Source organism: Aquarana catesbeiana, linkage group LG07 (assembly GCF_042186555.1).
Source record: "Aquarana catesbeiana isolate 2022-GZ linkage group LG07, ASM4218655v1, whole genome shotgun sequence".
NCBI classification, from domain to species: domain Eukaryota; kingdom Metazoa; phylum Chordata; class Amphibia; order Anura; family Ranidae; genus Aquarana; species Aquarana catesbeiana.
The window spans coordinates 120892499-120907022 of record NC_133330.1 but is presented as its reverse complement, the minus strand read 5'-3'; the positions used below and the strand labels follow the sequence as shown (position 1 = coordinate 120907022).

The following is a 14524-nucleotide window of genomic DNA, read 5'->3' as shown; positions in this document are numbered from 1 at the left end:
TACGCTGAGTGTATTGTTGCCATGGTTACTCACCTGGCATATAGCGCGGGTGCCCGCGACGTCCCTCATCTGCTGATGAAGTCCCCGCCCACTGGGATGCAACGCGCCCAGAACGAGGAACGTCGCGACGTCACCCGCAGCCACTGCGCATCTGCTACACTGTCCGGAAGATCGGAGGATCTTCAATATCGTTTGTCTGCTTTTACCAAGTACTATCTATGTGAGTGTTACCTTTTTAATCATTGAATAAAGAGTTTATCATACGGAGAGCACTATCCTCTTGCCACATTTTATTTTATATGGCCGTTTTGGAGTGTCCAGTACCCGGTCCTTGATTGACATGCTGCATACCAATTGATTTATGAAAAAGGCGTTTTTTGACCCTCTATAATCAAAGGGTCCACTACATCAGGTGAGAGGCCATTTGTTACCGTGGTGGTGGGCTCCTGGAATCATCGTCTGTGTTAGCATGCAGTCTCCTACACTTTGAAGATTTATGTGGACTGGATTCATGGACTGATTGTTCATACACTGTGGTGGATCGTATTGTGCTTTATCCTGTCTTTTTAGCCCATGTTTTATTAGCGCTGCACTTTCTGTTTTAATGTATATTGAGGGATTTGAACTTTGACCCTGGTGTTCAGCTGCTGTTCTTGTTATTTACCATTTCGCGCTGATTCATTTTTTATCTATATTATCTGTGCAATTTTCAGCAATCAAGCTGCGATATGGAAGTGTTCGATTATTTTGATAAGCGAGATATAAAGATTAATGAGGTATTCTCTAGGAATCCCACCCTAGAACCCAATAATGATTTACCTCAATCTTTTAGAAAATTGGGCTATATCTATGAAAAAAAGATTAAGACCTGGTGGGATATTGCATCTTTTGAGCAGTATCTTGCTGCCAGACTTATACCTAGACGCCCGCATTGGGATTTACCTCCCAATGATGGCCTAACTGATGTTCAATCCATGTCAGAATGGAGTGATTTCTTCATTAAAAGAGGTTTCGAATTGTTGGAGTTTCTCCTGATCCGTAAAAGAAAGAGGATGGCCACTCTTGATTCGCAGATAGGAGAGATCACCAAGAATGTCGAAACCTTTAAAGATAGTGAGGAGTTTATCAGATTATCTGGAGAACTCAAAAACAAACTCACTAAATGGGATTTGGAAACACAAAATAAGAAACTTAAGAAATTTATCAGGGATTTTGAGGATTTTAATGGGGGGATAATCTTCAAATGGCAGAATTCCCCAGCTATGGAAGATCCTGCTCCAATTTTGGCTAACACTCAGGTAGCCACAGGAGGGACTGGAAGTCATGCCCCCAGGAATGATCCCGTTTATGAATATGATCACTCGCATTATAGTAAACAGGCCCCTCCCCCCAGCACCTATGGTTACAAGAGAAAAAATAATAATAAAAAAGGTAATGCGAGGGGAAAGGGCAGAGGCAATAATAGGCCTTATAACCATTATGAGACACCCTCTCGTCAGAATGGTTATCCAGCGTATGAAGAAAGTAGGGAACGCTTTGAAAGAGGAGGCTATGACCCCCCCTATAACAAACCTATTCCCACTTCTAACCGTTTTGCTCCATTAGCTGTCCATACCCCTTATAAAGGGAATGGTTTTTTAGGCCAACGGGGGGAACAGAGATCCCCCCCCCAGCCCTATCAACCCCAACAAAGAGAGCCATGGAAACAACCGATACCTTACACTCCATCAAACGCCGGCCCTCGCAAGCGAAAAGAAAGAGAGGAAGGAGAGGGGGCAGGAGAGTACAAAAGGTCCAAACCACGGTAGGAAAGGGTATATACAATTTGAGTCAAATTACTCTCAGTGATGATGAGATTAAGGTTTTGGATCGTGGTTTAAAATTTGCCCCCATTAAAAACCTAATAAATTTGACACATATGTTAATATCCAGAAATATGTCAGGACCCTTAATATGAAAAAATATTTTTTGGCCCTACTGCATCAGGGGACTAAATCGTCCAGTTCCCAACATTCATCTTTACGGAACAAATCCACGTTCAACCCACAGAATACTGATAATAAGTACCTAGAAGTGTTTAAAAATATGGTTGCTCATGATCTGAACCAGCTAAAGGTTAAGAAAATCGTCGATCCTTTATATATTAAGCGTGGGATACAATCGCTCGCAGAGCGGAAAGATATAGTTATCCACCCCGCCGACAAAAGGGGTGGTCTGGTCATTTTGAGTATGGACTATTATCAGTCTGAGATGAGTCGCCTGCTTTCTGACCAAGATACCTATAGGACCCTTAGTAAAGATCCTATGTTAATATATAAGGATGAATTGCATGCAATTATAGAGGATGGCAGGGATCAAAAAATCCTTACTAAGAAGGAAGCAATGTATTTGGATCCTTTGTTTTGCAGAACCCCTGTGATTTATTTTCTGCCCAAAATACATAAAGACATCACCAACCCCCCTGGTCGACCCATTGTTAATGGGATCGACTCAGTGTCAGCACGTCTTGGGCAATATATTGATGTCTTTTTGCAACCATTAGTGACTAAAACCCCTTCATACCTCAAAGACACCAAGCATGTCATACAGATCTTGGAAGGTCTTGAGTGCTCATCACCCACCTTTTTGGTTACAGCTGACGTCAGCTCTCTGTATACCATTATTGGTCACAGAGATGCTATGGCGTCTGTCAAATGGGCTCTAGCTTCTTCTTCATTGTCTGGGAGACATCAGGAATTCCTATTGAGTTGTTTGAATTTCTGTTTAACCAAAAATTATTTTTGGTACAATAGGGATTTTTATTTGCAGACAAGGGGAGTTGCTATGGGGGCCCGTTTTGCTCCCAGTGTGGCCAATTTATTTATGGCCCACTGGGAGGAAGAGGCAGTTTTTGCTAATAGACCCCCTGAGCTCATCTGTTACCGTCGTTTCATTGACGATCTTATCCTGATATGGAGAGGTGATAGGGATAAACTTGACATGTTTATTGACACTCTTAACAGTAATCACAAAAACATTGTTCTAACCTGGACGATCGACCAAGAAAAGGTTGTTTTTTTGGATTTGACCATCAACATTATACACAACCGTTTTACTATGACCAATTATTTCAAACCCACTGACCGCAACTCGTACATTCCCCTGGGGAGTTGCCACCACCAATCGTGGTTGTGCAACATCCCCATGGGTCAGTACTTCAGGCTGCGTAGAAATTGTACCTCTGATGAGGATTTTATAGCACAATCACATATTTTGACTACCAGGTTTGAACAAAAAGGATACGATCGTTCCAAGCTAGAGGAGGAGGTCATTAGGGTTAAAGGTCTTGACAGAGGGACTTTGGTCTCCGATACCGTTAGGGAGAATGGTGGAGATAATTACAATTTTAAGATGGTGCTTGATTACAACGTGCAATATTGCACATTTGAGAAAATAGTGCTCAAAAACTGGCCCATCTTGAAATAGGACAAAGTCCTAGGCCCTGTGCTCCCTGACCGTCCACAGTTTATTTACAAGAAGGCTCCATCATTAAGGGACCGATTGGCCCCTAGTGTCTTGAACCCCCCTGTTCCTTCTTCTGACAGGTTATTTTCTTTTTTGGGTGGTTTCTACGCATGCTGTAAATGCATTCCCTGTAAACATGCTAAGGGGAACATAAAGAAAAGGAAAACATTTCTAGCCTCTGTTACTGGTAAGGAATATGAAATCAAACAATTAATTACCTGCGACACGGTAGGGGTCGTGTATATGCTGGAGTGCGGTTGCGGGCTCCAGTATATTGGGAGAACATCCAGACCCCTACACGTGAGGCTCGCTGAGCATGTTAACAATATTAAAAAAGGCCTGAAAACCCACAATGTCTCTAGACGCTTCAAACTCCATCACCATCAGAATCCTAAAAGTTTAAGATTTTGGGGTATAGAGAGGGTTACGAGACACTGGAGGGGGGGGAATTTCATAAGGCAACTGAGCAAAAGAGAATCATATTGGATCTTTGAAACCAAGGTTCTTAGCCCTGAAGGGTTAAACGTGGACTTCGACACAAATTGTTTTATATCTGACCGTTAATCGTTCTTTATTAGATTATGTATGTTATTAGATGACAGTGGCCGCGGATGACTCACATTCCATTTAATTTTACACATTTTAAGTATTGTGAAATTGTATTGTTTATATAATTCACATAAAATTTATTTTTACATATTATGCCACTTTTCTAGATTTTTTATTTATATTATACTTTTCCTAGGATCTTCTTTATTCCCTCTTTGGGATTAGTGCACTTGTCCTGTTTAGGATTGATGCATTTTTTATTGCTGTTTTCGATTGTAACTTCCGTTTACTTATTTTTCTTTTACAAGGGGTCACATCCGGATAGACTTCCGGATGTGCCTGAGGTTGATTACGCTGAGTGTATTGTTGCCATGGTTACTCACCTGGCATATAGCGCGGGTGCCCGCGACGTCCCTCATCTGCTGATGAAGTCCCCGACCCACTGGGACGCAACGCGCCCAGAACGAGGAACGTCGTGACGTCACCCGCGGCCACTGCGCATCTGCTACACTGTCCGGAAGATCGGAGGATCTTCAATATCGTTTGTCTGCTTTTACCAAGTACTATCTATGTGAGTGTTACCTTTTTAATCATTGAATAAAGAGTTTATTATACGGAGAGCACTATCCTCTTGCCACTTTTTATTTTATATGGCCGTTTTGGAGTGTCCAGTACCCGGTCCTTAATTGACATGCTGCATACCAATTGATTTATGAAAAAGGCGTTTTGTGACCCTCTATAATCAAAGGGTCCACTACATCAGGTGAGAGGCCATTTGTTACCGTGGTGGTGGGCTCCTGGAATCACCGTCTGTGTTAGCATGCAGTCTCCTACACTTTGAAGATTTATGTGGACTGGATTCATGGACTGATTGTTCATACACTGTGGTGGATCGTATTGTGCTTTATCCTGTCTTTTTAGCCCATGTTTTATTAGCGCTGCACTTTCTGTTTTAACATTTAAAAGTGTATACCCTATACACTGATGGTAAGGGTCAGTACTATTGGGTGATGGTGATGGTCTTACTTTCCCTCCATATATGAAGATACCTTAAATGGACTTTTGTACTGATTGATCAAATGTCTATTTTTGATGATTTCTAGTGTTGTTATTTTCATTTAAGCGCTACACCTTTTTTCTACTGCTGCTTACACAGTGCTGTGTTAGGGAATCAAATAAATTGCTTCCCTAACACTAACCCGCCTCTCAGCCAATCAGGTGCACCAGGTCTGGTTACCTTTCACCTGATTGGCTGAAGCAACAGGCACTGTGATTGGATGCCTATCGGGCGTCCAATCATAGCAGAAGAGGACGGGAGAAGACATTGAGGACTCGGAGGGAGCGTGGAGGAATGCGCTGACCCGAGACAGGTAAGTACAGGGCAGGGGGACACTGGCAGAATTTAATGGGGCAAACTGGTGGCATTTGATGGGGCAAACTGGCGGCAATTGATAGGGCAAACTGGCAGCAATTGATGGGGCACACTGGCGGCAATTGATGGTTACAGTGGCTGCGTTTAATGGCACAGTGGCTGCATTTAATGGGCACAGTGGTGGCAATTTATGGGTACAGTGGCTGCATTTGATGGCACAGTGGCTGTGTTTAATGGGCACAGTGGTGGCAATTTATGGGTACAGCGGCTGCATTTGATGGCACAGTGGTTGTGTTTGATGGGCACAGTGGCAGCATTTAATGGGAACAGTGGTGGCAATCTATGGGTACAGTGGCTGCGTTTGATGGTACAGTGGCTGTGTTTGATGGCACAGTGGCTGAGTTTGATGGGCACAGTGATTGCGTTTGATGGGCACAGTGGTGGCAATTGATGGGCACAGTAGCTGCATTTGATGGGCACATTGAGGCTGCAATTGATGTTTTTTTTTTCAGTTTGTGCCCCCCCAAAAATTTTGAGCACCATCCACCACTGCACACTACACTGTGTAATATACACTGCACTGCACTGTGTTATTCACACCACACTACACTGTGTTATCCACCCCACACTACACTGTGTTATTCACACCACACTACACTGTGTTATTCACGCTGCACTACACTGTGCTATATATATACTGACTGCACTACACTGTATTATACACTGCACTACACCGGGGGCGGATCCAGAGTCTAATCTGGAGAGGGGCACTGCCAAAATTTTTGCGGGCAATTTGTCGGGGGAATGGCTGGTGTTGGCACTTCAATCATCACGACACCATGGTTAATATAGTGTCAGGATGATTGAAGTGCATTATTTCTATTATTACATTGTAATATAAAATGAAATAGTTCAACTCATCATAATGCAGAATTAGTGGGAGCCCTGAGCGTGTCACTTGCCACTGTCGTCTGCCACCAGATGCAGATTGTCACTGCCATAGGCCAGTGACAGTGTCCCTGTTGTCCCAGAGTGAGAGCGGGCAGTGAGAGATGATGTCATCTCTCTGCTGCACGCGCCTGCACAGTAATGGCAGTCTTCTTTTAGATGCAGAAATGTGGGGATGCAGGGGGGCAGTGAGAGACAGTGACGTCTCCAGCTTTCATATTTAGGGGGGGCACATAGGGGGGCAGGGACAAAAGTAGGGGGGCCAACTATAAAATGCAATTATATATATATATATATACACACACACACATATAAATACACAGTGTCTTGAAAAAGTATTGGTGGTTGCAGCCAGGTGGAGGGGAGGACAGAGTGGGAGCAGCCAGGTGGAGGGGAGGACAGGGTGGGAGCAGCCAGGTGGAGAGGAGGACAGGGTGGATGCAGCCGGGTGGAGGGGAGGACAGGGTGGTTGCAGCCAGGTGGAGGGGGGCAGGGTGGAAGCAGCCAGGTGGAGGGGAGGACAGAGTGGGAGCAGCCAGGGGGAAGGGAGGACAGAGTGAGAGCAGCCAGGTGGAAGGGAGGACAGGGTGGGAGCAGCCAGATGGAAGGGATGACAGAGTGGGAGTAGCCAGGTGGAGGGGAGGACAGAGTGAGAGCAGCCAGTTGAAGGAAGGGGAGGACAGGGTGGATGCAGCCAGGTGGAGGGGAGGACAGGGTGGATGCAGCCAGCCGGAGGGGGGGACAGAGTGGGAGCAGCCAGGTGGAAGGGAGGACAGGGTGGATGCAGCCCGGTGGAGGGGAGGACAGGGTGGATACAGCCAGGTGGAGGGGAGGACGGAGTGGGTGCAGCCAGGTGGAGGGGAGGACAGAGTGAGAGCAGCCAGGTGGAAGGGAGGACAGGGTGGGAACAGTCAGGTGAAGGAAGGGGAGGACAGGGTGGATGCAGTCAAGTGGAGGGCGGACAGGGTGGATGCAGCCAGGTGAAGGGGAGGACAGGGTTGATGCAGCCAGGTGGAGGGGAGGACAGGGTAGGAGCATCCAGGTTGAGGGGAGGACAGGGTAGGAGCAGCCAGGTGGATGGGAGGACAGGGTAGGAGCAGCCAGATGAAGGGGAGGACATGGTAGAGCAGCCAGGTGGAGGGGAGGACAGGGGGAGGAGCATCCAGGTGGAGGGGAGGACAGGGTAGGAGCAGCCAGGTGGAGGGGAGGACAGGGTAGGAGCAGCCAGGTGGAGGGGAGGGCAGGGTAGGAACAGCCAGGTGGAGGGGAGGGCAGGGTAGGAACAGCCAGGTGGAGGGAAGAACAAGGTGGGAGCAGCCAGGTGGAGGGGAGGACAGGGTGGATGCAGCCAAGTGCAGGAGAGGACAGGGTGGGAGCAGCCATGTGGATGGGAGGACAGGGTGGAGGCAGCCAGACGCAGGAGAGGACAGGGTGGGAGCAGCCATGTGGATGGGAGGACAGGGTGGATGCAGCCAGACGGAGGGGAGGATAGGGTGGGAGCAGCCAGATGGAGGGCAGGACAGGGTGGATGCAGCCAGGTGGAGGGGGGACAGGGTGGGAGCAGCCAGATGGAGGGGAGGACAGGGTGGATGCAGCCAGGTGGAGGGGAGGACAGGGTAGGAGCAGCCAGGTGGAGGGGAGGACAGGGTAGGAGCAGCCAGGTGGAGGGGAGGACAGGGTGGGAGCAGCCAAGTGGAGGGGAGGATAGGGTAGGAGCAGCCAGGTGGAGGGGAGAACAGAGTGGGAGCAGCCAGTGATAAAGTCCTGTACCTCTATGGAAGCCTGCATCCCCGCCACCCCTCACCCCCCCACCTGGAGCATGTTGGGGGCTGCAGGTATCCTCAGGGAATCATCCTGGGCCTGCTGGTATCCAGGACTACATGTCCCATAATCCTCTATTGTTAGTTTCCCAGCTACTCGGCTCAAGGAGGAGAAGGAGGGGTGAAAATCCCCCGCAGCTGCGGCTCTGCCTGTGTCCCTTCACAGAGCCTATCAGCAACAGCTGAGGGGGGGTCGACATCAGCATGATGAAGCTACGCTATCGGCAATAGCGAAACGCGTTGACGTCATCAACGCTGACACGCCACGGGCGCTGGGCACTGTGTGTGTGTGGGATTATGCGATGAGACTTTGTGATAGGTAGCTGCTGACAGCTGACTGCTCCGACCGGCCTATCTCACTAATACAAATCTGGCATCTGCACAAATGTGATTTCCTCCCCTAACCGGCAGTGGATCCAAGCCCCAAGGGGGAACACCAGGAGCCGGAGGACTTCCATCAGTAGGCGGCCATAAACAGCAGTGATCCAACCAGGAGGTACAGATTGGGGTGCACATATCCCGCTGTCCCTCCAGCTGCTGCTACTTTCTTCTGAGCCGTATCCTCTCACCAACTCTCCTTCTCATAAAGAGGGCAGCATCATGAATGATCAACCCAGAGCGGACTTCAGAGGATGATTGATGCCACCAATGGTAAAATCCTATATCAATATTCATCTGAGTAAAGTTTGATTAAGCTTTATATCCTTATTCATCTGAGAATTTCCTCTATAATTATCATGTTATTACCAGTGACTTTTACCATCATTTCCTTATTGCATCCTCTCTATTAACATCTTTGATCCATCCATGAACTCATCCAGGATTTGGTCATCATTAATGTGGTTTCCTACTGCTTTCTAACCATAATAAATAGCTTTGAAATTTCATTGCTTAGTACTAATAGCCAAGCCGGCAGTAGTTAGTACCACCTAACCCCCTCTCCCACCACCAATCCCACCTATTCCCAAAGGATCTTTCCTGCTGCTGACAGGTATCTTTCGGCCAATAGTGAATATTAATGTAATATTAACTGACTCCAATAGCCACATCAACTTGATTATCCTTTTACCTGTCAGCTACTAGAAAGATCCTTACAGCGTCCGGGCGCTGCCATCTGTTGTATGTTTATTGTTTTTGTTTTGTGTATTTTGTATGTTTAATGTATTTAGATGTTTAATGTATTTTAACCATTCAAATAAAGTGAATTATTTAAAAAAAATAAATTTTGGCAACCCACCCATTTTGTGATTGATAATAAATAAGTGTTGCTAAGGTAACCCCTTACCCGGACACTAGTACCGGGTGCCCTTCTTTCTTTTTGTATTATTATGGTTACAGCATCAGTTCATTATGAACTTTTTAGTCACCCTAATTTGGCCACTCCATAAATGTTTCTTGTTCCCTTCCCTTTTTCCCAATTTAATTCATTAGCCAATGTATCCCATTGGGTAATAAATTTAAAAGAGTGAACAAAAGTCCTGTATGGCTTAACTTCAATGTAAAGATGCATATAAAAGCAAAGGAGAAGGCCTTCAAAAAATATAAGGTTGAGGGATCATCCTCAGCATTCAGACTTTATAAAGAATGCAACAAGAAATGTAAGGGTGCAATTAGGACGGCTAAGATAGAACATGAAAGACACATAGTGGAGGAGAGCAAAAAAAAATCCCAAGAAATTCTTTAAGTATGTAGACAGTAAAAAAGGGAGGACAGACCATATTGGCCCCATAAAGAATGAGGAAGGACATCTGGTTACAAAGGATGGGGAGATGGCGAAAGTATTGAATTTATTCTTCTCCTCAGTCTTCACGAATGAATCGGGGGGCTTCAGTAACCAAAACTGCAGTGTTTATCCTCATGACACAACACAGGAAGCACCTCAATGGTTAACAGAGGACAGAATTAAAATAAGACTTGAGAAACTTAACATTAATAAATCACCGGGACCAGATGGCTTGCATCCGAGGGTACTTAGGGAACTCAGTCAAGTGATTGCCAGACCGTCGTTCCTAATTTTTACAGACAGTCTACTGACTGGAATGGTACCAGCTGATTGGAAAAAAAGCCAATGTAGCAACAATATTTAAAAAGGGCCCAAAATACATCCCTGGGAATTACAGACCAGTTAGCCTAACATCAATAGTATGTAAACTCTTGGAGGGGATGATAAGGGACTATATACAAGATTTTAGTAATGAGAACGGTATCATTAGCAGTATTCAGCATGGATTCATGAAGAATCGTTCTTGCCAAACCAATCTACTAACCTTCTATGAGGAAGTGAGTTGCCATCTAGATAAAGGAAGGCCCATAGACGTAGTGTATCTGGATTTTGCAAAAGCATTTGACACAGTTCCCCATAAGTGTTTACTGTACAAAATAAGGTCCGTTGGCATGAACCATAGGGTGAGTACATGGATTGAAAACTGGTTACAAGGGCGAGTTCAGAGGGTGGTGATAAATGGGGAGTACTCGGAATGGTCAGGGGTGGGTAGAGGGGTTCCCTAGGGTTCTGTGCTGGGATCAATCCTATTTAATTCGTTCATAAATGACCTGGAGGATGGGATAAACAGCTCAATCTCTGTATTTGCAGACGATACTAAGCTAAGCAGGTCAATAACTTCTCCACAGGATGTGGAAACCTTGCAAAAAGATCTGAACAAATTAATGGGGTGGGCAACTACATGGCAAATGAGGTTCAATGTAGAAAAATGTAAAATAATGCATTTGGGTGGCAAAAATATGATTGCAATCTATACATTGGGGGGAGAACCTCTGGGGGAATCTAGGATAGAAAAGGACCTGGGGGTCCTAATAGATGATAGGCTCAGCAATGGCATGCAATGCCAAGCTGCTGCTAACAAAGCAAACAGAATATTGGCATGCATTAAAAAGGGGATCAACTCCAGAGATAAAATGATAATTCTCCCACTCTACAAGACTCTGGTCCGGCCGCACCTAGAGTATGCTGTCCAGTTCTGGGCACCAGTCCTCAGGAAGGATGTACTGGAAATGGAGCGAGTACAAAGAAGGGCAACAAAGCTAATAAAGAGTCTGGAGGATCTTAGTTGTGAGGAAAGGTTGCGAGCACTGAACTTATTCTTTCTGGAAAAGAGACGATTGAGAGGGAATATGATTTCAATATACAAATACCGTACTGGTGACCCTACAATTGAAATAAAACTTTTTCGCAGAAGAGAGTTTAACAAGACTTGTGGCCACTCATTAAAATTAGAAGAAAAGAGGTTTAACCTTAAACTACGTAGAGGGTTCTTTACTGTAAGAGCGGCAAGGATGTTGAATTCCCTTCCACAGGCGGTGGCCTCAGCGGGGAGCATCGATAGCTTCAAGAAACTATTAGTTAAGCACCTGAATGACCGCAACATACAGGGATATACAATGTAATACTGATACATAAATCACACATAGGTTGGACTTGATGGACTTGTGTCTTTTTTCAACCTCACCTACTATGTAATTATGTAACTATATACCTGCGCATGAATCCAGTGGTGTCTCCACCTGAGGTGATTTTTCAATCAGGTCTCAGGTGCTGCTGCCACCATCTTGGGAAAGGGAAAGCGGCAGCTCCTTTGAAATATGAGTCTCTTGTCTAAACACTGGCCATGAGCCTTCTTCTTATCTCTTTCTGGCTGACAGAAATAGAATTTACGATCTGAGAGAACTTAAAATAAGACACTTAAAACCTTCATGTGAGGTTTTCTTAGTTTTAAAGACAATGAACTTAAAGTGGATGTAAACCCGAAAAACAAAATATAATTAAGGCTTGCACCTTGTACAGTATAGGATTTCATGTCATCTGTGCCCAGTCTTACCACAAAGAGTTAATCCAGCTCTGAGCAGTCCTCTTATCTTTTATCAGTGAGATAGAAACGGTCAGACAGAGAAACAGATGTCCAGTTTCTCCCCCTTGCTGTGAGTGACCAGTAATTTCCTTATCTCATGCACGAGCAAGTATGAGAGAGGCATTCTGTGTACTTTCCTAGCATTATCATCCCCCTCTCTCAGCCTCTCACAGCATCTCACAGCTATTACCACAGCTCTCCACTACAGCCTGTGTTGTTTAGCACATGTGCAGGAGTCACAGAGCGCTCTGCTTATGCCCAGAACACGCTCTGTGTCCCCTGTGCGTGCACTTTACACATACCAAGCACGAGGTTCGTCCTCGCAAAGCTGCCTGGCCAAAGGGGAGCGTAGAGGTGGGCGGGGAGTCTAGTGATGTCACAACTCCACCCCCCGAGCTCCGGATCATAGCCCCGCCCATGGATTTCGGAGATTTGCGGGGCTCGGTGTGCAGAAGGGGGTGATTTTTAAAAGGTAGGGATACATGCAGGAGGCATGTATACAAATATACTTTAGAAAGATGGCAATAGTTGATTATCATGAGTAGTGGGTTTACATCCACTTTAAGTTAACCTCTAAAAACATTTTTTGAACAAGATGGCTTCTGAGTTGTTCATAAAAACATGGGAAAAATAATATGATATGTAAAGTACTTCTATATTATTTCTTTTCACCTCAGTAGTTCTGACAATGCTGTATACGATAGAATCAGATGTCAAGAGCTGCACATTCACTGTTTTATAAGGATTTGCTAATCTCAGTCCATAATTTTCATGTTTGAAGATTAGTAAAGAGAGTTATGTCAGTTCCATATTGGTTCCAGATCCTTCCCAGACCTCGGTTGCCATGTTCACATACTGATTGAACACTGTAATGGAATACTCTTTCCTACAGACTATTTACACCAAACCTAATGTTTTCATTGTGTAATTTACAATGCATATCACAGAAATAAATACAAATTCATTGGAGCTTTGTTTATTTTTCTTTTTTTACTTTTCAAAGTGTTAGATTTATTTAATCTCATATTAAATATTATTTCACTACAGAATATTCTCTTATTTTTCTGTAATCAGTAATGATACTTTCCTTTTTTTCCAGGAGAGGTTGTTTCTCAGTATATCAAACTATATTTTTACTGCTATATTTGTAGCTGAGATGACATTAAAGGTATGTTGCTGTATGAACGTACAGCTCCCTATTTATTATTCATACTTGTTCTTCATTCATTCAAGTGAAAAACTAGTTATTTTGCTCTCTTTCCAGTAGAATATATCTGGTTTATTTTGTTCCACTAGGTGGTTTCTTTAGGACTTTATTTTGGGGACCGGGCATACCTCCGCAGCAGCTGGAACATTCTAGATGGTTTCCTTGTCTTTGTATCACTGATTGATATTGTGGTTTCTGTGGCATCTGCTGGAGGAGCCAAAATTCTTGGAGTTCTGAGGGTGCTGCGACTTCTACGAACTTTACGGCCTCTAAGGTGAAAAAAAAACAGATACTATATGCCATTTTAATTAGTTGTTATACATTTTCCAAGAACTCTTAATGAATAAGTCAGAGTTTATATGTAGCAAGCTTAATAAGATCACACAATTAAAGGGTAGCTGCAAGCAAATAAATTTATATTCTTTAAAACACAGACACAATAACTTTGTACCTGTCAAAAGTAATATGCATAGTACCACGGTTGTGCTGTATGGCTTTAGAGTATACAGTAGATGACAGCATCTCTTCAGACCCTGCAATTCTACAGATGGCCATAGTGAGTTATTTTCCTTATATAAGCCTATCTAGGGATCTCCCACCTACCAACTATGGAGCCAGCACTCCTATGGCAAACATGATTTAAACTTTTTACTGTCCTTTGCCAACACAGTATTGAAACTCGATTTCTTGACTCTTAAACTAATAAATTATTGTGTACAATAATACATGTTCATTGCACTGTATTTTTTTCTATTTGCATTCTTAAATACAAGCTTATTAAAAACTGTACAGTTACCAGAATACAGTCCTTTTAGAAATAATGGGTCTGATTTTTTAAAGGTATCTAAAAGCAAAGTGCAATCCGTTGCCTATAACAATCAGATTTTTTGTTTACCTCTGGCACCCAGAACGGGGTGCCTTCTTTACCGCCTCTTTTCAAAACACAATATATATATATATATATATATATATATATATATATATATATATAGCACCTAAGGTATTAAAAGATAGTTCATAAACGCCTCCAAGAAACACTTAACTACCGAAAAAAACATAAAGTGGTATACAACACTACAGTTTGATAAATAAAACAAGTTCACCATGCTGCAGATCCCTCCCTTAAAAAATTGCATGCAAAATATATTTGAAGAGTGCTTTGAGAGGGGTACCCCCCCATAATATGGGGATCTCCCTCTATAGCACCAATGCCTGATGCTGATGAGCACTGAACTCTTTGTCACCCAGGTGGCAAAGG

General features: G+C 44.2%; 1 protein-coding gene across 2 annotated transcripts in view; it reads left to right on the top strand.

Moving 5' to 3' along the window:
- Nucleotides 1–14524, top strand: part of CACNA1I (calcium voltage-gated channel subunit alpha1 I) — a 3871666-nt gene that overhangs the window by 2397269 nt on the left and 1459873 nt on the right. For both annotated transcript variants that reach the window (XM_073592660.1, XM_073592661.1), the window contains 2 exons: nt 13159–13227; nt 13356–13540. In XM_073592660.1, the coding sequence (XP_073448761.1) occupies nt 13159–13227; nt 13356–13540 (254 nt within the window). The remainder of the gene's footprint in view (nt 1–13158; nt 13228–13355; nt 13541–14524) is intronic.